At 46.8% G+C, this 24,351-nt stretch overlaps 1 protein-coding gene and 1 pseudogene across 25 annotated transcripts in view; one reads left to right on the top strand and one right to left on the bottom strand.

Moving 5' to 3' along the window:
* Positions 1-14,280, top strand: part of LOC103889753 (E3 ubiquitin-protein ligase HERC2-like) — an 81,553-nt gene extending 67,273 nt beyond the window's left edge. For 14 of the 25 annotated variants that reach the window (XR_010137277.1, XR_010137282.1, XR_010137279.1 and 11 more), the window contains 3 exons: positions 11,184-11,293; positions 12,833-13,011; positions 14,041-14,280. Coding sequence is in view for 7 of the 25 variants with exons in the window: in XM_063716342.1 (XP_063572412.1) it covers positions 11,184-11,293; positions 12,833-13,011; positions 14,041-14,050 (299 nt within the window). In the remaining 18 variants the exon portion in view is untranslated. Of the gene's footprint in view, positions 1-2,659; positions 2,777-3,716; positions 3,820-4,694; positions 7,529-10,131; positions 10,454-10,602; positions 10,732-11,183; positions 11,294-12,832 lie in introns of those variants that run through there. The other 11 variants (XR_002911497.3, XR_010137275.1, XR_002911496.3 and 8 more) reach the window with 11 other exon arrangements.
* Positions 14,281-14,712: 432 nt separating this feature from the next.
* LOC100460813 (golgin subfamily A member 6-like protein 7) lies at positions 14,713-24,129 on the bottom strand (annotated as a pseudogene).
* Between the last annotated feature and the right edge of the window lie 222 nt (positions 24,130-24,351).

Here is a 24,351-nt window from a genome sequence, read left to right as displayed (position 1 = left end):
AATAAATTATTTTATTTTAACTTAGCATATTCCTTTATTCAGGGAGATTAGTTACTGAGATGTTAACTTGTTGTAGGCAAAGAGAAGAAACATGGTGAAGTCAGGTTTGTTGGTGGAGGAAAAATGGTACTAAAGACTCTGCCCAACAAATATTCAGAATCAGAAATGTTCATATGTCTCCATGGTTCAATTTCTCATGAGTCACTTTCCATTAGAAGAATTCTGGGGAGCAAATAAGACAGGATTCTTTCAGGTATCAACCCAGAGTGGTTTTTTTTTTTTTTTTTGAGACAGTCTCACTCTGTCGCCCAGGCTGGAGTGCAGTGGCACGATCTTGGCTCACTGCAACCTCTGCCTCCCGGGTTCAAAAGATTCTCCTACCTCAGCCTCCCAGCTGGGATTACAGGCCCACACCACCATGCCTTTCTAATTTTTGTATTTTTAGTAAAGACAGCATTTCACCATATTGCTCAGGCTGGTCTTGAACTCCTGACCTCAGGTGATCCATCTGCCTCGGCTTCCCAAAGTGTTGGGATTACAGGCGTGAGCCATGGTGCCCAGCCCAACCTATAGTTTTTCGGTCTTCTCTCAGCCAAGGCATCCAGTGAAAATACAATTTATTTTTCAGATTCCTCTGAAGAATTAAAAAGTCTCTTTTGCCGCCGGGCACAGTGGCTCACACCTGTAATCCCAGCACTTTGGGAGGCTGAGGCAGGCAGATCACAAGGTCAAGAAATCGAGACAATCCTGGCCATGGCCAACGTGGTGAAACCCTGTCTCTACTAAAAATACAAAAATTAGCTAGGTGTGGTGGCACACGCCTGTTGTCCCAGCTACATGGGAGGCTGAGGCAGGAGAATGGCGTGAAACTGGGAGGCGGAGCTTGCAGTGAGCGGAGATGGCGCCACTGTACTCCAGCCTGGGCGACAGAGCGAGACTCCGGCTCAAAAAAAAAAAAAAAAAAAAAAAAAAACTCCGTCTCAGAAAAAAAAGTCTCTTTTGCATCAAATTGCCATACTCTCTGCTCTTGGTCCCCTTTTCCATGTACTCATTCTTCAAGCATTTATTTTCTCATCGCCTGATCAAGATCATTGCAATGACCAAAAAATTTTCGAATGCTGTGGTTTATGTGATATTCCTTTAGCAAGTTAATCACGATGTTGCATTCTTGAGTGTGCGAGTGTGGAGGAAAGTCAGGATGCATCTTTAAGACAAGATGATGGGTCACGGCAGTGCCACACCACTCACGGCCACACCAGGAAAGCTGAAGGGGCAGTCACCAAGGAAGATGCCTGACCCAGAAGCTGGCTGCCAGGGAGCCAAGAGCCATGTCACTCCACAGGTGGCCACTGCCCGGGGGGGCCCCTCTACTGCCCAAGCTTATTATTACTAATTTTTTATTTTTTATTTTATTTTATTTATTTATTTATTTTGAGATGGAGTCTCGCTTTGTCGCCCAGGCTGGAGTACAGTGATGCAATCTCGGCTCACTGCAACCTCAGCCTTCTGGGTTCAAGCGATTCTCCTGTCTCAGCCTCCCGAATAGCTGGGACTACAGGCGCATGCCACCACACCTGGCTAATTTTTTCTATTTTTAGTAGAGACGGGTTTTCACCATGTTAGTTTGGATGGTCTCCATCTCCTGACCTCGTGATCCGCCCGCCTCGGCCTCCCAAAGTGCTGGGATTACAGGTGTGAGCCACCGCGCCCGGCCTCTTATTATTAGTATTTTTTTTTTTTTTTTTGAGACAAAGTCTGGCTCTGTCTCCCAGGCTGGAGTGCAGTGGCACGATCTCCGCTCACTGCGACCTCCGCCTCCCGAGTTCAAGAGATTCTCCTGCCTCAGCCTCCCGAGTAGCTGGGACCACAGGCACGTGCTACCTCACCTGGCTAATTTTATTTTTTGAATAGACAGGGTCTTGTCATGTTGCCCAGGCTGGTCTTGAACTCCCGGGCTCAAGCGATCCTCTCACTGCAGCCTCCTAAAGTGCTAGGACTACAGGTGTGAGCCACCACACCTGGCCAAGTTCTACTTTTTAATATTTAAAATATGAAATAGGCCGGGCACGGTGGCTCACATCTGTAATCCCAGAACTTTGGGAGGCTGAGGCAGGCAGATCACCAGAGGTGAGGAGTTCGTGACCAGCCTGGCCAACATGATGAAACCCCGTCTCTACTAAAAATACAAAAATTAGCCGGGTGTGGTGGCAGATGCCTGTAATCCCAGCTACTCGGAAGGCTGAGGCACCTAAACCCGGGAGGTGGAGGTTGCAGTGAGCAGATATCATGCCACTGCACTCCAGCCTGGGCGATGCAATGAGACTGTCTCAAAAAAAAAGATGATGTCAGTGATTTCTATTGCATCAGGTCTGGAGGCACTCTGTACCTAATTGCTCCACTTTTTGTGGTGCTAAGTTCAAATAATTCAGGCGGTGAGAAACTGACTCCCCTGGGAGTGCAGGTATGCGTGCCTGCCGCGGAAATTCCGCCTTCGGGCGCCTGCGGTTGGCCCTGGCAGCAGCCAGGGCGCTCCAAGTAGGAAGATAAACGGGATTGCTGGAAGCCGGAGAGTCGGGAGAGGCGGGGAAGGGCTCCCTCTTCCCCATTGGCTGCGCCCGCGGAGCCGCCTTGCGATTGGCCGCAAGAGGGGTCCCGCGTCGGCCCGCCCTTCCGGCCGCGAGTGACGCCGGGATCGCGAGCGATGGCTGAGCTACAGGCTGCTGGGAGGCTGTGTCCGCCGGCCGGCGGGGCGAGGCTGCCGGGCCCTACATGTCAGGTCCTGGCCAGGGACACCGGGGAGGCCGGCGGCGGGGGCGGTGCGGGCGCGGGGTTGGCGGGCGGCCGAGCGGGAGAGGCGGGCATGGGCATGGCGGCCGCACCGGGGCTTGCGCGGACCGCCGTAGGCCTAGCCTTGGGCCTCTCTCCCTCTCTTAAGTGGTGGTGGCTGTGGGTTTTTCTGCGGGCGATCCTTTAGAGTAATTTGTTCAACGCCCGCGCGCCCTGCTGTGGGGTAAAGCGGCAGATTCATGCTGCTGTCATTTGTAGTTAAAACGATGGGCTGCCTGGCTGGGCGCGGTGACTCACGCCTGTAATCCCAGCAGTTTGGGAGGCCGAGACGGGCGGATCAGGAGGTCAGGAGATCCAGATCATCCTGGCTAACACGGTGAAACCCCGTCTCTACTAAAAATAGAAAAAAAAAATTAGCCGGACGTGGTGGCGAGCGCCGGTACTCCCAGCTACGCGGGAGGCTGAGGCAGGAGAATAGCGTGAACCTGGGAGACAGAGGTTGCAGTGATCCGAGATCGCGCCACTGCACTCCAGCCTGGGCAACAGAGCGAGACTCCATCTCAAACAAAACAAAACAAACGATGAGCTTCTGTCGTGTGTGTGTGTGTGTGTACCATTTGGATTTGAAGGCAGGGGGATGACATTGTGATTTGGCCTCCTGTGACCGTCCATTCTCAAGGTCTCGCCAGCGTGGTGCAGAAACTCGGCACACCCTGCCTACCTTGGAAAAAGGCTTTCCCTTCCCCACCTCCCTCTTCCTCCATCTCTTCCCTCTTTCCCTCTCTCCACTTCACTCCCGTCCCCCAGCTCTTCTCTCCCATCTTTCTGTTCTTTGTCTCTCTCTTTTTTTTTCTGCATTAAACCTTTCAGGAGTGTCTTTGTAAACTATTAAAAAGCGTTAGGTCTTCAACATGTACGTTTACTTGCAGGCCTGAGAACTGGGAGGAAGCTGGAGAAAAGATGCCCTCTCAATCTTTCTGTTTGGTTGCCCAGGCTCGCCTTGACTCCAAATGGTTGAAAACAGATATACAGGTGGGGTTTGACATGTGTTTTTGTTGGTGTGTTTCTGCTTCCATGTTTAAATTTCTCGTGTAAGGCTTTTCTTAGGGTATGTAAGGGGAAGTCAGTTGTATTTTGCTATATTAGAGGAGCAGGTTTGTTTCCTTTAACTTAAAATGTAACAGTCTTTATGGCTGTTTTTGTAGATCGTGCACGGCTGCCTTTTAATTAGTTTCTTGCAAGTGCACGAAACTTGAGATCTATTAATAGGCAAAAATTTTTTCCTATTATTACTGGTTAAGAAATCTGCCACACTCCTAACCATATCATGGTGACTGTTGTTTGTTACTGATAGTTTTTGAGCTGTTTAGTTAGCTGTGGAGGGGAAAATTGGAGAAGTAAGTTGCTGTAATTACGATCTATAGAAACTCACTCGTTTTATGAGGTTTTGTGTTTGTGTTTATGGAGAGACAAGAGTTAGTTCAGTTGAGCTGTTTGTTTTGTATTTGTAACCAATACAAGGTCTAAGGACAATTGTGTTGAAACTGAGGTCATGATGTTGGGATCTTAAGGGCTGAAGGTTCCAAATAAATGATATGTATAGAATTCTCTCTGACTTGAAATTTTCCCTTTCTGGACCTCCAGATGCTGAGGCTAAGAGTGTCCATATGACAGTGCCTTCCATGACAGGAGTCAGCAACCCTTTTTTTTTTTTTTTTTTTGCACGTATCAGTAATTCATTCTGTATATTTTGAAAAGTTTTAACCTCTTCTTCCTAGCCCTCCGGTATTTGTTAATAAATTAAAACGTTTCCCAAAGTGTTTTTTGTGAAACAATAATTCTAAAAGATGCTCTAAGAAAAAAATCCAAAGTATTTATTTTATTTATTATATTTCATGAATTTTTTTTTGTTTTTTCCTCTCGAGAGGGAGTCTTGCTCTGTCACTCAGGCTGGAGTGCAGTGGCATGATCTTGGCTCACTGCAACCTCTGCCTCCTGGATTCAAGCAGTTATCTGCATTAGCCTCCTGAGTAGCTAGGATTACAGGCGCCCTCCACCACGGCCAGCTAATTTTTGTATTTTTGGTAGAGTCGGAGTTTCACCATATTGGCCAGGCTGGTCTTGAACTCCTGACCTCATGATCCACCCGCCATGGCCTCCCAAAGTGCTGGGACTACAGGTGTGAGCCACTGTGCCCGGACCATATTTGATGAATTTTTTTGTCCTTTGTTCTTTTAAAAATCATGGTTGGAAAGCAGAGCATAATTGTTCTTTATGTAGATCCCAACTGATTGGGGTTGTTAGGCAGATGTTTTGGTGTTCAGTAAGTGTTTTTGTTTTCCATTATTAAGACTATGAATATTTTATTCTATTTTCTGAGACAGGGTCTTGCTCTGTTGCCCAGGCTGGAGTGCAGTGGTGTGATCTTGGCTCACTGCAACCTCTGCCTCCCAGGTTCAAGCAGTTCTCCTGCCTCAGCCTCCCGAGTAGCTGGCGTTACAGGTGCCCGCCACCACTAACCTCCGCCTTTCAGGTTCAAGCGACCCTCTGCCTCAGCCTCCTGAGTAGCTGGGATTACAGGTGCATGCCAGCATGCCCGGCTAATTTTTGAATTTTTAATAGAGACCAGGTTTTCACCATGTTGGTCAGGCTGGCCTCAAACTCCTGACCTTGTGATCCACCTGCCTCGGCCTCCCAAAGTGCTGGGATTACAGGCGTGAGCCATATTTTTAGTAGAGATGGGGTATCACTATGTTGGCCAGTCTGCTGTCGAACTCCTGACCTCAAGTGATGCTTCCACATTGGCCTCTCAAAGTGCTGGGATTACAGGTGTGAGCCACTACACCTGGCCAATGGGAGGTCTTGCTTCCCTTCTCTCCAGCATTCCATAAGCAATGTGTTTGGGCAGTATGTGTTCGATTTTCTCTATGTATACTTCGAACCCTACAGTAGTGAAAGGAAGAGTAGACAACTTTGAAGCTGATGTGGTGTGGTCTTTGAGCTGGTGGTGCTAATTACTCTTGGTTGTTTTCATGGCCTCCAGTGACTTCATCCTGCTTTTGCTGTTGTAAAGTGTTGTAATTTATGCTCCTGAGAATAACACTTGAGGTGTACTTAGGGTTCTTGTCGGATTCCTGGTGACTGTCAAAGCTTTTCATCTTGAAGAAGGGAGATGAGCAGTGTTCCAGTGTACTGAGTTTAAAATTAAGAATATTGCATTTTTTTAATGTGTAAAATTTATAGCCAGATGTAGGGTAGGGGTGGCCTACTTTCTTTAAAGGGCCAGATAGTAAATATTTTAAGGTCTCTGTCATAGCCATGGGACCTTGCAGCTGTAGTGCCAAAGTAGCCACAGACAATACTGCGTCAGCGGGCAGGGGACGTTCATTCTGTAAAGTTTATTTATGGACACAAAAGATGAAGTCCTCAGAATGTTTGCAAGTCACAAAACACTGTTTTTCTTTTGATTGTTTTTCAATCATTAAAAAATATAAAATACGATGGCCAGGCGTGGTGGCTTACACCTGTAATCCCAGCACTTTTAGAGGCCGAGGCAGGCTATCACCTGAGGTCAGGAGTTTGAGACCAGCCTGGCCAACATGGTGAAACCCCATCTCTACTAAAAACAAAAAATTAGCCGGGCATGGTGATGCACGCCGGTAATCCCAGCTCCTCGGAGGCTGAGGCATGAGAATCACTTGAACCTGGGAGAATCGCTTGAACCTGGGAGGCAGAGGTTGTGGTGAGCCAAGACTCTGTCTCAAAAGAACAACAAAAGTAAAATACTTTCTCTGCTTTCAGACCATACAGGCTGTGGGCTGGGTTTGGCCCCTGGGCTGTGGTTAGTGACCACACACACACAACACACACACACACGTACGGCAGAGTCTGGCATTTAGAGCCAGCACCTGTGTTCTCACCTGAGCTGTGTTTCTGGCTGGGTTCTACTCTGTATTCTGTGATCCAAGGTGTCTACCTTGGTAAACTGGAGACAACAAAGCCTGCCTCCTTCAAGGTTGTTTGTAAAGATTTAAAAGGGTAATGTATTGTTGTTAGGCCAGATGCTTTGCATAGTACATGTTAGGTTATTTTCACTTTTTGTTTTTTGAGACAGAGTCTTGCTCTGTTGTACACGCTGGAGTCCAGTGGCAAGATTCCAGCTCACTGCAACCTCTGACTCCCAGGTTCAAGCAATTCTCCTGCCTCAGTCTCTCTAGTTGCTTGGATTACAGGTGGCTGCCAACCATGCCAGGCCAATTTTTGTATTTTTAGTAGAGATGTGGTTTGACCATGTTGGCCAGGCCGGTCTCAAACTCCTGACCTCAAGTGATCTGCCTGCCTCGGCCTCCCAACGTGCTGGGATTACAGGCGTGAGCCACCGCATCTGGCCCATTTTCACTTTCCATTAGCTGCTTTTTTCCCCCATTCATTTCCTCCCTTCCTGTGTATGATTTCTGAATTAAATGTATTTCATGTCTTAACCTTCTGAATTGTTTGTTCTCTCATTTTCCATGTTGTTCAGGAAAATAAGAGGCTGAGACATATAAATGTGCATGTAGTTCTCAGATCAGGTTAAATGCTCACCTGTTGCAGAACGGGACTCTGCTCTTGCTTCACCCAGGATGCGTTTCCTAGTTCCTTCCTAGAGTGGGGCCACACCCTACTCCAGCCCTCCAGACCCAGCTCCCTGCTCTGACATGATTCCAGCAGACTGTATTCCAGCTGTCCTCCCTGGACTTAGGTATTTTCTTTGTTTTTTTTTTTTTGTTTGTTTGTTTTTTTGTTTTGTTTTTGAGATGAAGTCTCACTTGGTGGTCCAGGCTGGAGTGCAGTGGCATGATTTTGGCTCACTGCAACCTCCATCTTCCAGGTTCAAGCGATTCTCCTGGCTCAGCCTCCCAAGTAGCTGGGATTATAGGCGCGTGCCACCAAGCCTGGCTAATTTTTGTATTTTTAGTAGAGACAGGGTTTCACCATGTTGGCCAGGCTGGTCTCGAACTCCTGACCTTGTGGTCCACCCACCTCAGCCTCTCAAAGTGCTGGGATTACAGGTGTGAACCACCGCACCCAGCCAACATTTTTTTTTTTTTAAACTTATATGAAATTTATTTTATTGTGGTATCTAGTTCAGTAAATTTTGACTTCTGTAGATTCATGTAACCCCCATCATCATCAGGATGTAGAAGTTTCATCACCCCAAAAGCTCCCTTGTGTTTCTCCTTTTTATCACATGTTCTCTGGCCTCATACCCTGGCAACCACTGATCTGTTCTCCATCAGTATAGGGTATTCTTTTTGAGAATGTCATGTAAGTGGAACCATATTTTAAGTAATGTTTTGAAACCATCTTCATTTACTCCCAGTTATATGTCTGAGATTTATCTGCTGTTCTGTGTATTAATAGTTGTTTTTATTGCTGATTAGTATTTCATCATTTGGATGTACCACACTGTGTTTATCCATTCTGCTATTGTAGGACCTGGTGGTTGTTTCCATTTTTCTTTCACAATTGTAATCCTGCTGTGAACATTTCTGTACAGATTTTGTGTGAATATAGTTTCCATTTCCCTAGGTAAAGACCTAGTGGTGTGAAAGTTGGGTCATGTGCTGAACTGTTTTCCTAAGTGGCTGTTTTAGTTTGCATTCCCGCTGGCAATCTGTCACGTTTCTGTTGCTCTGTGTCTTTGTTAGCACTTGGTGTTCTCAGTGTTTTTTAGTTGAGCCATTCTAACAAGTCTAGTGGGATCTCATTGCGGTTTTAATTGCACTTCCGTAATGGCTAACGATGCTGAATATCATGTTCTTGTTTGCCACTCTTGTATCCTCTGTGAAGTTTCTGTTCAGATCTTTTGCACAGAAAAAGCTGTATCATGGAACCAGTAAAATAACCAAGGAGAGGTTGATTAAAGTTCTGTTTATAACCCTAGAAAATTCCTGCCCTAAGGATATGGGATGGCTGAACATAGGACACCGACACTGCACAGATGAAATAGCAGTTTATTAGTCACACATGCTCACAGCCCTGGGGGTGGGGGACACTGCATGCCACACGGGGTCTGCACTTGGGAACAGAGTGAACCACCAGGGGCTGTGGGAGGCACATTTTGTAGTAAGAAGAGGGTGAGGTGACCTTGCTTCCATGGGAAGTTGTGATTGGCTTGTTTGAATAACTCTGGGCTGGCAGGGATGAGCAGGCTGGGGTCGGGTCTCTGCGATAAGGAGAGTTGTTTGGCTTTGGGATCTTATCCGTGGGAGCAGAGCTCGGGGGAGACCTTGTGGTTAGGCTATTTGAGGCTTTCTTGATTTTACCAACGTAAAAGGAGCACGTAATATTTAGCCTTAATTTCAGGCCACACAAGACATTCTTCTATATCTACTTTCTGTGGCACTTTTCAAAAGGTTTTGTCCTTAGTGTTTAGCAGTTGATTATGATGTGCCTCGTCATGGCTTCCTTTGGATTTATCTTGTGTGGGCTTTATGCAGATTCTTCAGTCTGGCTAAGTTTATGTCATTTGCTGAACCTAGGAAGTTTTCAGCCACTAGTTCTTTAGATATTTTTTTCAGCATTGTACCTTTTCTCTCCTGTTATTAACCTGTGGGGTCTGTGCTAATTCTAGGTAGTTAGTTTCAGAATTGAATTGCACTGTAGGACACACAGCTGAGTGTCGCAGAGAACTGGAGAATTGCTTGGTGCAAAAGTCCATGCATTTGGTGTCAGAAGTGTTGTAAACAGAGGAACTGTTTCCTTCGAGATTTTTAGATACTCATTATTTGTAATCTGGATGGGATATCGTGTCTTTCACCGATTGAGATACATTTTTCTAATTATGTTATTTAGACGTTTAGTCACAGCCTTCTGTGATGGAAGGTGTTTAGACTTCAAGGGTAAGGTTAGTTCTCTTTTCTCCTCGCTTACTATGTAAGGAGTTTTATGACAGTTTTTGACTGAAACTTGACATTGTCAGTGGCCTAAAGTCATTTTTCTCAGCTTTTCCTTTGTGTCCCAGTGCTCTTGAATTATGCTATCAGTGACAGTGCCCCTGCATAGCAGTGCTTCCCAGTTGGCAGTGGAGTAGGGCCTTGTAAAGAGTTAAAAGATTTTTGAATCATACTCCTGTTCTACACCCTCCCTTTTCCCATGGGTACACAAGCACTGGGACTCTTGTGTACCCATGGGAACAGTGCTTTTAACCACTGGATAAAAGCAATTGGTGTGAAATTGAAGTAGGTAAATATCAGATTTAAGTTTCTCAGTTGTGAAATTTGCTAGGAAGTTAATGAAATATCATTTTGGAAGACATGCTTTAAATAATTTGATAAATTGGTTTCTTTTTTTTTTTTCCAGATGGGATCTTGGTCTGTCACCCAGGCTGGAGTACAGCGGTGTGATCTCAGCTCACTGCAAGCTCTGCCTCCCGGGTTTACGCCATTGTCCTGCCTCAGCCTCCCGAGTAGCTGGGACTACAGGTGTCCACCATCATACCTGGCCAATTTTTTGTATTTTTAGTAGGGACGGGGTTTCCCCGTGTTAGCCAAGATGGTCTCGATCTTCTGACCTCATGATCCACCCACCTTGGCTTCCCAAAGTGCTGGGATCACAGGCGTAAGCCCCCACTCCCGGCCAATATATTGGTTTGTTTATGAAAATTATACTGGATCTGTTACAGGTATGATTGATGTATTTTATTTTTAAGTTGTCAAACATTCAGTTAATGATGTGTGTTGTAACTTTTCGGGGAGGGACATTTGCAGAGACTGACTAATGGTATGGCATTCTGAAAAGCGGTTACAGATTAAAAAAATTTTAATTCTGCAGATGATAGTGTCGAATCAAGTGGAACAAAGAAAGAAGATCTGGATGACAAAGAGAAAAAAGATGAAACTCCTGCACCTGTATATAGGGCCAAGTCAATTCTGGACAGCTGGGTATGGAGTAAGCAACCAGGTAATCTTTGATCAGAGATAGAAATTAGTGTAGACATTTTGCCTCCAGATCCTCAGGTGGTTTTAGCAATTGGTTCTCTAATTCTGTAGGAGGAGGTAGATACTGGCATAGTCTTACACGTCATTGAAACTGGAAAAGATAGCTAGATATTCTTCTACTCATGTTTTAGATAATGAAATAAATTATTTTATGCTTCACACACTTGGAATATGTCATCTACTGTAATATAGTATCTGAATGAATACTTTAAATAAAATATATTTCTGTAAACTAATTGTATACTTTAAAAATCTGTGAATAAATTTGAGTAGCAAGTCTCAGAAACTTGATTCTGAATATTAAAAATATATCCTTCCTTTGGAGGGAGCGTGTAGTAAACGTGTTAGTGTGATTGTAAGCATGCTGTCTTTCTGGAGGTCGCTTTGTTCCTGCATCCACTGCTTTCATTTCAGGGATGTTCATGGAACGCAAGGCACCAAAGGACCAGAAGCATCCCCCTGCAGGACCAGCACTTGGCCCTGGCCATCCTGCTGGAGCTGGCTGTGCAGAGAGGCACGTTGAGGTGAGGGCTGCTGCAGACGGGAGCACTTTGGGGAAGCGCCTCTGTATCCAAATACCTGTTGCGTTGTGTGCATTTCGCTGAATCGTTTGTGACCGCAGCAGATGTGGTACTCTGTACAGAGAACCAGGTCTCAGGGCTCACTCTCTCTTTATCTTTTCTTCACTTCCTTTTTTATGCTCAGTTTTCTAGCCTGGGAACTGTTCCTTTCTTTTTTTTTTTTTCTTTTTTTCTGTCACTTTTCCTCATTTAATTATTTTTGTTCCATGAATTTAAGATCCTAGATCTTTCACGTAACGTGCTCTTTCATCTTCTTAACTGTTCTTTCTTATCAGCAGAAGGCGATGTCTTGTGCTAAAATCTTGGTGTCAATTCATTGATTTAATTACCACAGCTTTACTTTAGTTTCCTCTCAAATCCCAAGTATTTGTTCACTTCTACCTAGTTGTTTGCTTTTACTTTTGTTTAACCATGACAAAAAAAAGTTAATCTGTTTTTACTAGGAATAAATATCTTTTCTCCTTTAGCCAAATGTTGTCTGCCATCCTGTTGGTGCTTCAGCTGTGGGACAGCAGGGCACAGGATACTGACAATGAGCATTCCGCCCAGGGCACCAGCGCCCCGCTTTTGCCCTTGCTGCAAAGGTTCCAGAGCATCATTTGCAGTTCATTCTCCTATTGAAGGACGTTTAATTGCTTTTGGTTTTTGTTTTCTTTTTTTTTTTTGAGAAAGGGACTTGCTCTGTCACCCAGGCTGGATGCAGTGACCTGATGTTGGCTCACTGCAGCGTTGTCCTCCTAGGCTCCAATGATCCTCCGCCTCAGCCTCCTGTGTTGCAGGGACCACAGCCATGTCACAATGCCCGGCTACTTTTTTGATTTTTTTGTAGAGACAAGGTTTCACTGTATTGCACAGGCTGGTCTCGAACTCCTGGGCTCAAGTGATCCCCACACCTTGGCCTCCCAAAGTGTTGGGATTACAAGCGTGAGCCACTGCGCCCAGGCTTTCTGGTTTTTGGCCGTGTAGAGCTGCCACGATTGTGCTGTGTGCAAGTACTTTAGTGAACCTACGTTCTCCCTTTGGGTAAACACTTGGAGTGGAATTTGTTAGGTCCTGGGGTCAGTGTGTGTTCATAGTTTCCCCAAGTAGCTTTGCCATTTACATTTGAACCAGTGTGTGTGAGAATTCCAGCTTTTTCTTGTCCTTACAAAGCAGCTGGATGCTGCGTGTGTGGGGCAGATCACATTGGGTTTTGTGAGAGCCAGTAGGAGGGTTAAGGATTTTAGGGACTTCGCAGAAGGAGGCTGGAAAGCATCAGCAGAGGCAGCCTGGACCTTGGATCTGTAAAAAGAAGACACTGTTTGAATCTGCACAATTAAGTTGGGGTTTCCACCAGGGCAGGTGAGGGTCCTGTGGGTAGGCGTGTGTGGCAGCCACAGAGGCTGGGATAGCTTGGCATTGGGGTCAGGGCTCAGCCAGCCTGTGTGTCTTCACACCTGCTAATGAGCTAACTTGTAAACAATTTCTGTTTATGAATTACAGGATATTGAAGCCAAAAAAGAAGCACAGAAGAAAAAAGAAATTGATGAACAGGAAGTGAATGCCTCAACATTTCATAGAAGCAGGACTCCACTGGATAAAGACCTTATTAATATGGGAATCTGTGAGTCTTCTGGCAAACAGTGTTTGCCTCTGGTTCAGCTCATACAACAGCTTCTTAGGTAAATCATAGTAGCTGTATTGTATTGTATTGTATTTATTTATTTATTTATTTATTTTTTTTTTTTGAGACAGAGTTTCACTCTTGTTGCCCAGGCTGGAGTGCAATGGCACAATCTCAGTTCACCAGAACTTCTGCCTCCTAGGTTCAAGTGATTCTCCTACCTCGGCTGGGATTACAGGTGTGTGTCACCATGCCTGGCCAATTTTGTAGTTTTAGTAGAGACGGGGTTTCTTTATGTTGGTCAGGCCGGTCTTGAACTCCTGACCTCAGGTGATCCACCCGCCTCAGCCTCCCAAGGTGTTGGGATTACAGGCATGAGCCACCACGCCCGGCCTATTTATTTACTTACTAATTTTTTTTTTTTTTTTGAGACGGAGTCTCGCTCTATTGCCCAGGCTGGAGTGTGGTGTCAGGACCTTGGCTCACTGCAACCACTGCCTCCTGGGTTCAAGCAATTCTCATGCCTCAGCCTCCCGAGTGGCTGGGACTATAGGCATCTGCAACCACACTTGGCTGATTTTTGTGTTTTTAGTAGAGACGGAGTTTCATCATATTTGTCAGGCTGGTCTCAAACTCCTGACCTCAGGTGATCCATCTGCCTTGGCCTCTGAAAGTGTTGGGATTGCAGGTGTGAGCCACTGTACCTGGCCTGTATTGTATTTTAATGGGTGATGATTGGTTTTCTTATTAAGACAGTGAAATCTAGCACAAGGATCTCAAAAATTTGTTTGGTGATTGAAGGAATATTTTGAAAATTACCTAATGTAGATTTTAGGATAAAGAGCAGGCCCTTTTCAATATAGGTGAGAGGAGAAGTTGGAGGGTATGATGATACTCAAAAGTTTTTCACAGAAGATAAATTGGGGTGTGAAGTAAACATGTAAAAAGATTCTTAGTAATAAGCAGGTGGATGTAAAAATCATCATGGAAGGTTATTTTTAAAACTGGTTCTATCATTGCCTCACTTTACATATTACAGAGTTATACATACTACTGTGTAAGATAACTTTTCTTTTCAAAACTAAAGTCAGTGTTAAAGAATGGTGAGCATTGTTTTGGAAGACCAGACTAGGAGGAGATTGGAAGAAGAAGTCACACTCAGCCTGTGAACAGAAGCTAACCTTGGCAGAAGCCAAAATGGTCAGACAGTGTTGTGTAAAAATGATCACTCAAGAGGGGCAAAAAAGCAAGGTGATTTGTGAAAGAGATTTATTAGAAAATGAAACGCATTTGTACCTGTACTTAATAAAAATCTGCTTTCTGTAAACTCGGGCTCCTGGTTTTTGTTTCTACACATAGAGAAAGCAGAGCCCTGGCAGGTTGGATCAGGCAGCCGAGCACAGAGCAAGGAGCCCTGGGCAGTGGCTGCAGCTATCAGCTGGCCTGTTCATGGGGCCATGATGCGTCTGCGGCGTGCGGTGGGCCTGTGGCGTGGGGTGGGTTTGCGGCGTGGGGTGGGCCTGCTGTCCACAGCCAGAAAAATGAACTTAGTGGACACACAGTGAAATTTTGAAACAGGAAGTTTTAGAGCTAGTTTCTCTCATAGATTTTAGTAAATGCTATTTTGAAAAACATTTTTCCGATGTTTGTTTTGTTTTTCTAATCTGATAATGCATATTTCACACATTCTGGTCTTTAACCAATGGAAATTAAAGAACTAAACTTCATATAGTTTGTGTTAATGGAAAGAGCTTGGGATTTGTTCTCAGAAAATTTCAGTTGCAACAACTTGTTCGCATAGGTGAACTTCCAACACAGTAACTAGGAGTAAGAATAAAAGCTGTGTTTACTTTCACAGAGTTAATTAAGAATAAACAAGAAAATGGATGTTAACAACTTTGTAATTAAAATATAAAGTTCCATGCAAAGTTTTAAAGTGAGCATTTTCCAGGAAGAGGTGATTTTCTAAGTTCTTGAATGCCTCTCCTTTTTCTGAGGAGGCTGCGTCATGGGCTGTTGGTGTCTTTGGCAGGGGGTGAGTGCAGGCTTCCTGTTGTGGGTCCTTTGTTCTCACAAGGGCAGTGCCCGTTTTCCCCATCTCCTGCTTGCTCAGACTGTGCACAGAGAGACTGTCCTGTTTGACCTGCAGCTGTGCTGTTTGAGCTGCAGCTGTGTAGCCTGTGCTGGCCAGTCTGGCTACACTCACACAGTTTGCTGATCCGCACTTGAAGTGTGTCCATCATAGCTGAGACACTGAATATTTTATGTTTAATTTTTATTAAAATGCAGATTTAAAAACTTGATTCCGTTATTAGAAAGCATTTAAGTATGTTTAGAATCACTTGGCTGTGTGAGTCTACTTCGTCAACTGTATATTCTATGAGTCTAAGTGCAGATCAGATATTTTCAATGCAAATTTCACTGTCCAAATTGAAATGTGCTACATATGTAAGCTACCCTGATGGTTTTTGAGGACTTAATATGAAATAACCTATGTAAAATATCTCAACAATTTTTCTTCTATTAATTTCATGTTGAAATGGTAATATTTTCAATCTGTTGGGATAAGTATGATACATTATTAAAATTATTTTTATTTTTTGAGATGGAGTCTTGCTCTGTTGCCCAGGCTGGAGTGCAGTGGCACAATCTTGTCTAGGACAGCATCCTGAACGGCACCATTTCCCACCTCGGCAGGGCAGTCTCCTTACAGGGAAGTTAATGAGGCACTAGGGAAGGCTCAGGGGACAGGGAGGGCTTCTGTTGGGAAGAGGCTCGTAGACCCAATTCTGCCTCTGACTTGCTGGGGGTCCTTGAGAAAGTTGCTTCCCCTCTTTGGTCTCAGTTTCCTCAGGTGAGAAATGGGGGTTTGGGCCAAATGGTCTAAGGTTCTGGGAACCTCTAAGTCAGAGCCCGTAGCTGGTGCTCAAGATAAGGGAGAGGCTCTCGGGGTCAGCCGAAAGAGTAAGAGGCAGAACAGGCTCAAAGGTGAGCAAGCTGAGCACATCAGGTGGGCTCAGAGCTGGCACATGAGCCCCACAGCCTGCAGAGCAGCCCTGGACTTGGGAGCCCGCTCGCACCAGCCTGGTGGGACTTGAGAGATGTGGGGTCCAGCCTCTCCTACTGTTGTAGGGCTGGGGGCTGGGAGCTGCAGATTCTGACCCCACAGCTGCCTTAGACATGCCAGATGGGCTGGGGCAAGACACACCCCTCTCTATGAAATGAGCAGTCAGTCCAAATAGATACACTAAAGAAGGGCTGTGGGAGGGACCCAGTGTCACTGCACTAGATCCTGGACAACAGAGTGAGACTCCATCTCAAAAAAGAAAAATGAAGGTTTTCAGCATTCACTAAATGCAGAGTAGCTTGTTATAGATTAGCCTCCCCACCAGAACAGTTAGAGAAACCGGACAAAAATGTGCCCCACCACCAAAAACAATTGTTGGAAGGTAATTGGAGACCTCAGCCAGGACTTGAGTGACTAGGCCTAGGAGGTGACCCTGACAGTCTGTAGTACTTTTCCCACATTTGGTGATTGGTCAACAGTAGAGTGCTAAGAGGCTAAGAAACTGAGTATGAAGTGGTAGTTAAGAGGCTGGAGAGCCTGGCTGAATGGCACTCTCACAGGGCTGAAATGACATAATGAGAATTTGGGTCCCACTAAGGAGATGGAACCTTGGTGGGGATCCTGGAAGGGCCACCCCTAGGAGTCCAAAAGAATGAAAATAGACCAGCTGTCACAAAAACTAAAACCTCCTTTGAGCCAGCTTAGTCCCAAACTAGATGAAGGTGATCTGCTTGAACGCCAATTGTGTGCCGTAAAGTCAAAGTCAATACTCTCTGGAGGCAGATAAAAGTTTACTAGGCATGCCATAAGACAACACAAGACTAAACGAGAAAGACCAAGAAAAAAAACAATAGAAACGTACATAGATATTAGAGTCCTCAGGTAGAAATTTTTTTTTTTTTTTTTTTAGGTGGAGTCTCACTCTGTCACCCAGACTGGAGTGCAGTGGTGTGATGTAGACTCACTGCAACCTCAGCCTCCCGCGTAACTGGGATTACAGGTGTGCGCAACCATGCCTGGCTAACTTTTTTAACGGGGTTTCATCATGTTGGCCAGGCTGGTCTTGAACTCCTGACTTAAGGTGATCCACCCGCCTAGGCCTCCCAAAGTGCTGCGATTACAAGTGTGGGCGACCACGCCAGGCCAGTATTTTGCCACAATTTAAAATAAATTTTCTTTTTTTTCTTTTTTTCAAGTTTGTTCTCAGACTATATTCACAAAGTTCCATGGCGGCTTACACTTCTGTAGGCCTTGTTGACAGTGCCGGCTTTTAGATACTGATGATCTTCATCTTTTTCTTATCTCCTCGGTAGAAGAATGGGATGCAGGAGGTGCTGCCTAAGACTGGGCGCTCCTGGGCATTCCTCCTTCCACCAAGCAGCTGCATCATCTGCTGTGCAGTGTGGTTGTCATGGGAATAACCCTTCCCGGCCTCTGGTGCAGGCTCCACGCTGCCAGGGTGGCTCCTATCAGAAAGGTCTTTGGAGGGAGGGAGGCAGGGCTCTGAGCACCGCTCCTCCTGCATCTTCTCCTCCTGCTCTCGCATCCTCTCCTTCTCCCACATCTTCTTCTCCTCCCGCATCATCTCCTCCTGCTCCCGCATCTTCTCCTCCTGCTCTCCCATCCTCTCCTTCTCCCGCATCTTCTCCTCCTCCTGCATCTTCTCCTCCTGCTCTCGCATCCTCTCCTTCTCCCACATCTCCTCCTGCCCCCGCATCTTCTCCTCCTCCTCCCGCATCTTCTCCTCCTGCTCCCACATCTTCTCCTGCTTCAGCATCTCCTCTTCCTTCTCCCGCAGCTCCTTCTCCTGCTCCCGCAGCCTTTCCTCTTGTATCCACATCTTCTCCTCCTCCTCGCGCATCTTCTCATCCTGATCCCACAGCCTCTCCTCCTTCAATCGCAGCCTCTCCTGCTCCCTCATCTGCTTCTCCTGCTTCCCAATCTGCTCCTCCAGCTCGCGCATCTGCTCCTCCTGCTTCCACATCTGCTCCTCCTGCTCCCGCATCTGCTTCTCCAGCTCGCGCATCTGCTCCTCCTGCTTCCACATCTGCTCCTCCTGCTCCCGCATCTGCTCCTCCTGCTCCCGCATCTGCTCCTCCTGCTTCCACATCTGCTCCTCCAGCTCCCCCATCTGCTCCTCTTGCTTCTGCATCTGCTCCTCCAGCTTGCGCAGCTCCTTCTCCTGCTTCCGCATGTGCTCCTCCTGCTTCCGCATCTGCTCCTCCTGCTTCCGCATCTGCTCCTCCTGCTTCCGCATCTGCTCCTCCTGCTTCCGCATCTGCTCCTCCTGCTTCCTCATCTGCTCCTCCTGCTCCCGCATCTGCTCCTCCTGCTCCCGCATCTGCTCCTCCTGCTTCTGCGTCTGCTCCTCCAGCTCGCGCAGCTCCTTCTCCTGCATCCGCAGCTTCTCCTCCTCTCTCCACATCTTCTCCTCCTGCTCCCACATTTTCTCTGCCTGCTCCCTCATCTTCTTCTCCTGCTCCCCCATCTGCTGCTCCTGCTCCTGCATCTTCTCTTCCTGCTCCCGCAGCTCCTTCTCCTGCTCCCACATCTGCTCCTGCTGCTCCCGCAGCTCCTTCTCCTGTGCCCACAGCCTCTCTCCTGTCTCCACATCTTTTCCTCCAGCTTCCGTATCTTCTCCTCCTGATCTCGTAGCTTCTCCTCCTGCTTCCGTATCTTCTCCTCCTGATCTTGAAGCTTCTCCTCCTGCCTCCACATTTTCTCCTCCTGTGAAGTGTTGGTTTGAACCTGAAAAGGAAATAGACTCATGAGCTAGCCATATAAATGTAATCTATAAAATAATGGTTTTCATCTATGATTCTTTAAAAAGAAATTTTAAGCCCTAACCCTGAGGTTCTGATTTCCCAGGCAGGTCCCCACTTTGTAGATTTTTAGCACACTCTAGAGGATTCTATGGTGGGACCAGAACAAGGACCCAAATTTTCCAGCTCTTGGCTGGACCCTCCCCATACCCTGCATGATCCCTAGACCATGGTCCCAGCTGGATGGGGCTCCCACAACCCCGAGGGCTGCAGTCTCTCACCTGTGGCAGCAGGATTTTGTCCTTCTCCGGCTTCCTTTTTAGCTCCTTGATGTTGAGCTGGATCTCAGACTTTTCAGATTCTACGAGTCGAAGTTTTTCTTGTAGTTCGGCATTTTTCTCCTTCAGCTCCTCATTGGTTATGCTATGGCCAGAGGCAGTAGAGAAAGGAATGAACGAAGAACAGAAAGGACCTTTTTGGTGATTGACCCTCTACCGTCGCCCCACAACCACAGAACCGTGGCACTGGAAGGGACTCCAGGAATTAAAAGTCCCAGGTGGCAGGCCAGAGAGAGGACATGAATTGCCTGAGGCTACCCCATGAGTCAGTGGCACAGGCGGCACCAGAGCTTCCCTGCGCACACATGAAAACCTGTATGAGCCTCTCACCATGCTCACCTGTACCCCCCACCTCCCAGCACACCACCCCCACTAAGGGCTCCCAGACCTCCCATCCCACCTTCCCCCATCCTACGTGCTCCTATACAGCTCCAGATTCATGGTGTCCCTCTCGTTTGTTAACTCCTCGATGTACTACAAACAGAGAAAGGTCAAGTCAGGATAGAGCAGGCAGAGGAGCAGCTGGCCGACTAGTAACGACAGCTACAGTGACTACTCCACAGTAACACTTGCTCCCTCTCAATCACACCCGACATGTTCTCAAGACATTTCCAAGCCCATGGTCTCATTTGTTTTTCTCTTTCTTTCTTTCTTTTTTTTTGAGATGGAGTTTCGCTGTTGTTGCCCACGCTGGAGTGCAAAGTCACGATCTCACCCCATCGCAACCTCCGTCTCGTGGGTTCAAGTGATTCTCCTGCCTCAGCCTCCTAAGTAGCTGGGATTACAGGCATGCACCACCACACCTGGCTCTCACTTGTTTTTCAAAGAACTCAGTAAGGGTGGAAGGGACACGGAAAGAGATTGAATTGATAGCTGGCTAACAGGGTCCCAGAGAGATGAGATAATATTGCTATTGCTATTACTGTTATTACTACCACTGTTGGAACCTTTATTGAGTGCTTCACCAGGCCCTAAGCTAACAATCCCATTTAATCCTCGCAACCTCCATAGGAGACAGTTACCATGATCACCTCTATTGTGTAGATGAAAAACATGGGGTATTAAAGGTTAAGTGCTTGCCTAAGATCACTTAGAGCTGGGATTTCAAAATCCAGGTATATCTGATTCTCTAAGCCCATTCTTTCGCTGGGGGTAGGGACACAGATAAGGAGGAGGAAATTAATCCTTTGTTGATTTTTGAAAGAACGATACATTGATTGGCATAGTCCAAACCTCAGAAGATACAGAAGGGAAATACCTCCCCCCAACACTGTTCCTATCTCCTCAGTTTTTTATGAATCCTTACAAACATGTTTTATGTATATTACCATAATATGTACACACACACACGCACACACGTATGTGTGTTCCCTCTTTCTACACAAATGGTAACATACTAAAGATACTCTTCTGTACTTTCATGGTACAAGTACCTAACCCCCACCTAGGATTTGACCAAGGGCACAGCCAAGTATAGGCAGGGTGGGCACTTGGCCTTGGAGCCCTGTGTCCAGTGCTTGCTCCCCACAGCACCCCGTAACTCACCCACAGCAGCTGACTCAGCCCCAACCTGCCTCTAATAACCACACACAAAAGCAGCAAGAAATGGCCCATGCTGTCTTCTGGGCAGGACACTGCATCCTACAGAAGGGACCTTTAGGCTCATTTCTCTATCTGCGAAGCTGGGCTCCCAGGGAACCGGGCAGGTGGTTGGACTCACCTTGTCCGCCTTCTTGTGCTGTGTGGACACAGAGGAGAGAGCCTGCTGTAACTCTCCTTCAAAGTGCCAGGAATGATGCAGGTGGTCTGCCAGATCCTGGGACTCTCCTGGAATGAGAGAGGTTGAGATGTGGCCCAAAGGACTCCCCCAAAGGCCTGTGAAAGTGCGAGGTTGAGGGATGATGGGGTGCCCAGATTCCCACCTTCAAATTTCCCGGCAGCATCCTGGCTGTAATAGAGCGCTGTCTCCAGTTCAGTTTTCTGACACGTAAGGGTTCATATGGTATGATCCTGGGCCTTTGGGAGAAAAGACAAGCAAGTGCTGAAAGAGAAGCAAAGAAACCTCATCCAGAGGACAGGAGGGAACTTCACCCCCTCCACTCACCTCTAGCTGCCTCCTTAGGGCTGGCTGGTGTTGATGGCTTGCCTTCTTTTCCTATAGGAACAGGAAGAAAGAGCTCCTACTAGGGGGAGGCAGAGATCCACAGCAAGAGACATGCCCCCAGAATGGCCCCCTGCCCCAGGACAGGCCCACCCATGGGACCAGGTTATCAGGGACCCTGTGGGGATGCGGTGGAATCTGGGAGGTGAGCCTTCCTCCCCATACTGGGAGTAGGCAAGACGAGACTGGGGCCTCTACATCTGAGTGCCCCCCAAACCCAGTAGTCATGTCATGAGCAAACAAAGAAACCATGTTACTTCTTTCAGCTGAGCTTGGTTCTGTTGTTTCTGTGGGGAGAGTCAAAGGAAGCTTACTGAGGGTGGCCCCCTCGACTCTATTCCCCAGGCCAGGAAGCGGTAGGCAGGGGTCAGGAATGGATTTTAAGGGCAAAGTTCTTAGACCCAATGGGAACACGAACTGGTCAACACTCCTTAACTCCCAAAGAAAAAGGATTTGGTTCTTTGTTGGTTTTTGCCCACAGCCACAAAACTGAAAGTCTGAAACTAGATTCTCCAGAAAAGACAGTAACAGAAACCTTCAGACATGGAATGCGAGAAAAGCCCACCCTTCTGCTAGCTTGTGATTTAGAAAGATGTGTTCATTCAACAAGCATTGAGCAAGCACATAGGGGCCAGGAACAGTTCTTCACAGCTGGGATATAGGACGGAAAAGGCAGACAGGAGCCCTTGGCCCCAAGGTTTCCATTCTAGTGAATCTTTAAATCCCAGACTCTCAGAGCAAACAGAAACCTCTGATACTCTAACTCTACCTCCTCAGGAAACGGAAGCCCAAAGAGGAGAGGAGTTTACAGCAGGCCCTGGACTAGGGATTAACACAAAAACAATAACAATAACAAATCTGATTTAAACTTCACACATGTAAGTAAAACATTACCACCCCTATTTTACAGATGTGAAAAGAGAGGTCCAAAGAACTCAAGCAATTTGCTGTAAATCATGTCCCTCACAGATGGAGAGAGAGGTAGGATTCAAACCCAGAATTCTTAACCAGTACCCGGCAGTTCTTCCTTCTACAATCTTAACAGTTACCCTCAACCTCCCCTTGTGTCCCCTGTCCTCAGGAGACCAGCCAGCCAAGACTCACATCCTCAGGTGAATGGCAACCACCAGAAGTGGTTGTCTCAGGGTTAGTGCCATTATTTATTTTCTTCTGTTTGGTGTCGGTTGTTCCAGTACCAACACCAGCACTGTTGCACTGATGATAGTCTGTGAACTGTGGAAAAGAGGAGCAATGATACTTATGAGAACTACAAGCTCCTACAGTCACTTTACAGTTTATACAAAATACTCTCATAGACCATCTGATTTAATGCCACCAACAATTGTACGAGGTGTTGTCGCAATCACTTAGTGACTGAGAGGGATTGATACCATGGCTAAAAGAAAGGCAATAATGGAACTTAAACTCAGTCTTCTGACTCCGAGCTCTGGGGTGTTGCCACAAATCAGCAGCTGCCAGGGACCAAAACCAGAGGCAGAGATAGAAAAGTAAAAAGTAGGCAGGAAGGTGTACACTGTGTGGTTTACAGTCATACATCCGCTTAGAGTTATGTATCCTCAGGGCAGAAGGCAGCCTTTCTGTTAAATGTGGGAATTAAACAAAAGAGGACAACCCAAGCTGCATTTCAGAGAGAAGTCTTGTATACTCAGAAATCTATGTGACTATCATCCCTAAGAACATTAATGTATTGTCTCTCCCAAGAGAATCAAGGAAAACTGATGCTTCAGAAAGATGCCTCATATGTATCCTGTGGTACTCAAAGTACCCCAGGTTGAGATGAGATGAGGAAGACTCAAGTTGTCAAGTCCAGTTTCCCAAGATCTCTTGCACAGAAGATGAGCAAATCTCACTTCAAAGATCACTGACTGATGGGCACTCTGGTCCCAGAACCATGGAGAATTCAAATATGAGGTGGAGAACTTAGAAAAAACTGTCAAAGTCTCTCTGGAGAGTAGAAGCCTGGGAGAAAACCAAACCAAACCTGTTCTCCCATCAGTGCTATGCCCAAGTTGCCTCTTTGAGATTGGCATGGGGTCACAGGGTTGGGACCCAGGTACTTTGAGACGTGAGCCCAAAGAGCCCAGGGAAGTCAGGCTTGGGGCAGCGGTAGGTGAGGGCCGAGTATGGAGTGGGGAGCCCCAGGAGTCATCTGCCCAAAGTCACCCTGGGGTGACTGGTGAGGGCAGGTGCTGGGGCATCCAGTTCCTTGGAAATGTGAGCCCGAAGGGCCCAGGGAGGTCCGTTTTTGGACAATAGGAGGTGAGGGCAGAGTACGAAGCAGGGAGCCCACAAGTCACCAGCTGAAAGTCACCCTGGGGTGACCAGTGAGGGCAGGGTCAGGACTGCTGAGGTGTTGGGGCTGACACAAGATTTTGGTTGGGGGAGCCCAGAGGCACTGGGGGGCCCCAGCCCTGTGTGCCTCTGGAGTGACACGGATTCTGGCAGCTGTTCTGCCATCAGAGGGGACCTGGGGCTGGGTTGGGGTTGGGGTGCCGCAATCCGATGCGTTTTACCTTTCTCTTGGCCTCAGGCAATTTGCTCTGTTGGGTTTTTTCTGACATCATGGGGAGGGGAGGGAGGTGGGGTTGGGGCCACATTGGCGTGATCCAGGCAAAGGCAGTGATATGCCTCTAGTCACGTACCACGCAGCTGTGTGACTGAGCCAGAGGAGGCATCACCAGGGTCACACTAGAATGCAGAATAGGGGTGTGGCCTTAATGCTCCAAGCCCATTGGTCAATGAGAAAGATGAAAGGGAAAGGAGGCGGGGTCAAGCAGCCACGTGTCATGAAGGTCCTGTGATGTCACAAGGAAAGGCGCCCATGCAACTGCTGTCCCCGTGCACTCTGGGAGAGGGGTGGGGCTGGCTTTCACTTTCTAAACTTTAAAACTTTATCACCTTAATTGACGTACAAATCCTATTATAATGGAAAATTTACAGCATGCTTGATGATTAATAAAGCAGACTATATTATCCAACATTCCACTAAGATAAAATAATCACAATAATTTCTCTTTTTTGGAAAAAGTTTCTGTTATTCTCCTACACT

This window comes from Pongo abelii, chromosome 16, assembly GCF_028885655.2.
Source record: "Pongo abelii isolate AG06213 chromosome 16, NHGRI_mPonAbe1-v2.0_pri, whole genome shotgun sequence".
Lineage (NCBI taxonomy): Eukaryota > Metazoa > Chordata > Mammalia > Primates > Hominidae > Pongo > Pongo abelii.
The sequence above is the reverse complement of the archived record's forward strand: the minus strand, read 5'-3'. Positions and strand labels throughout refer to the sequence as shown.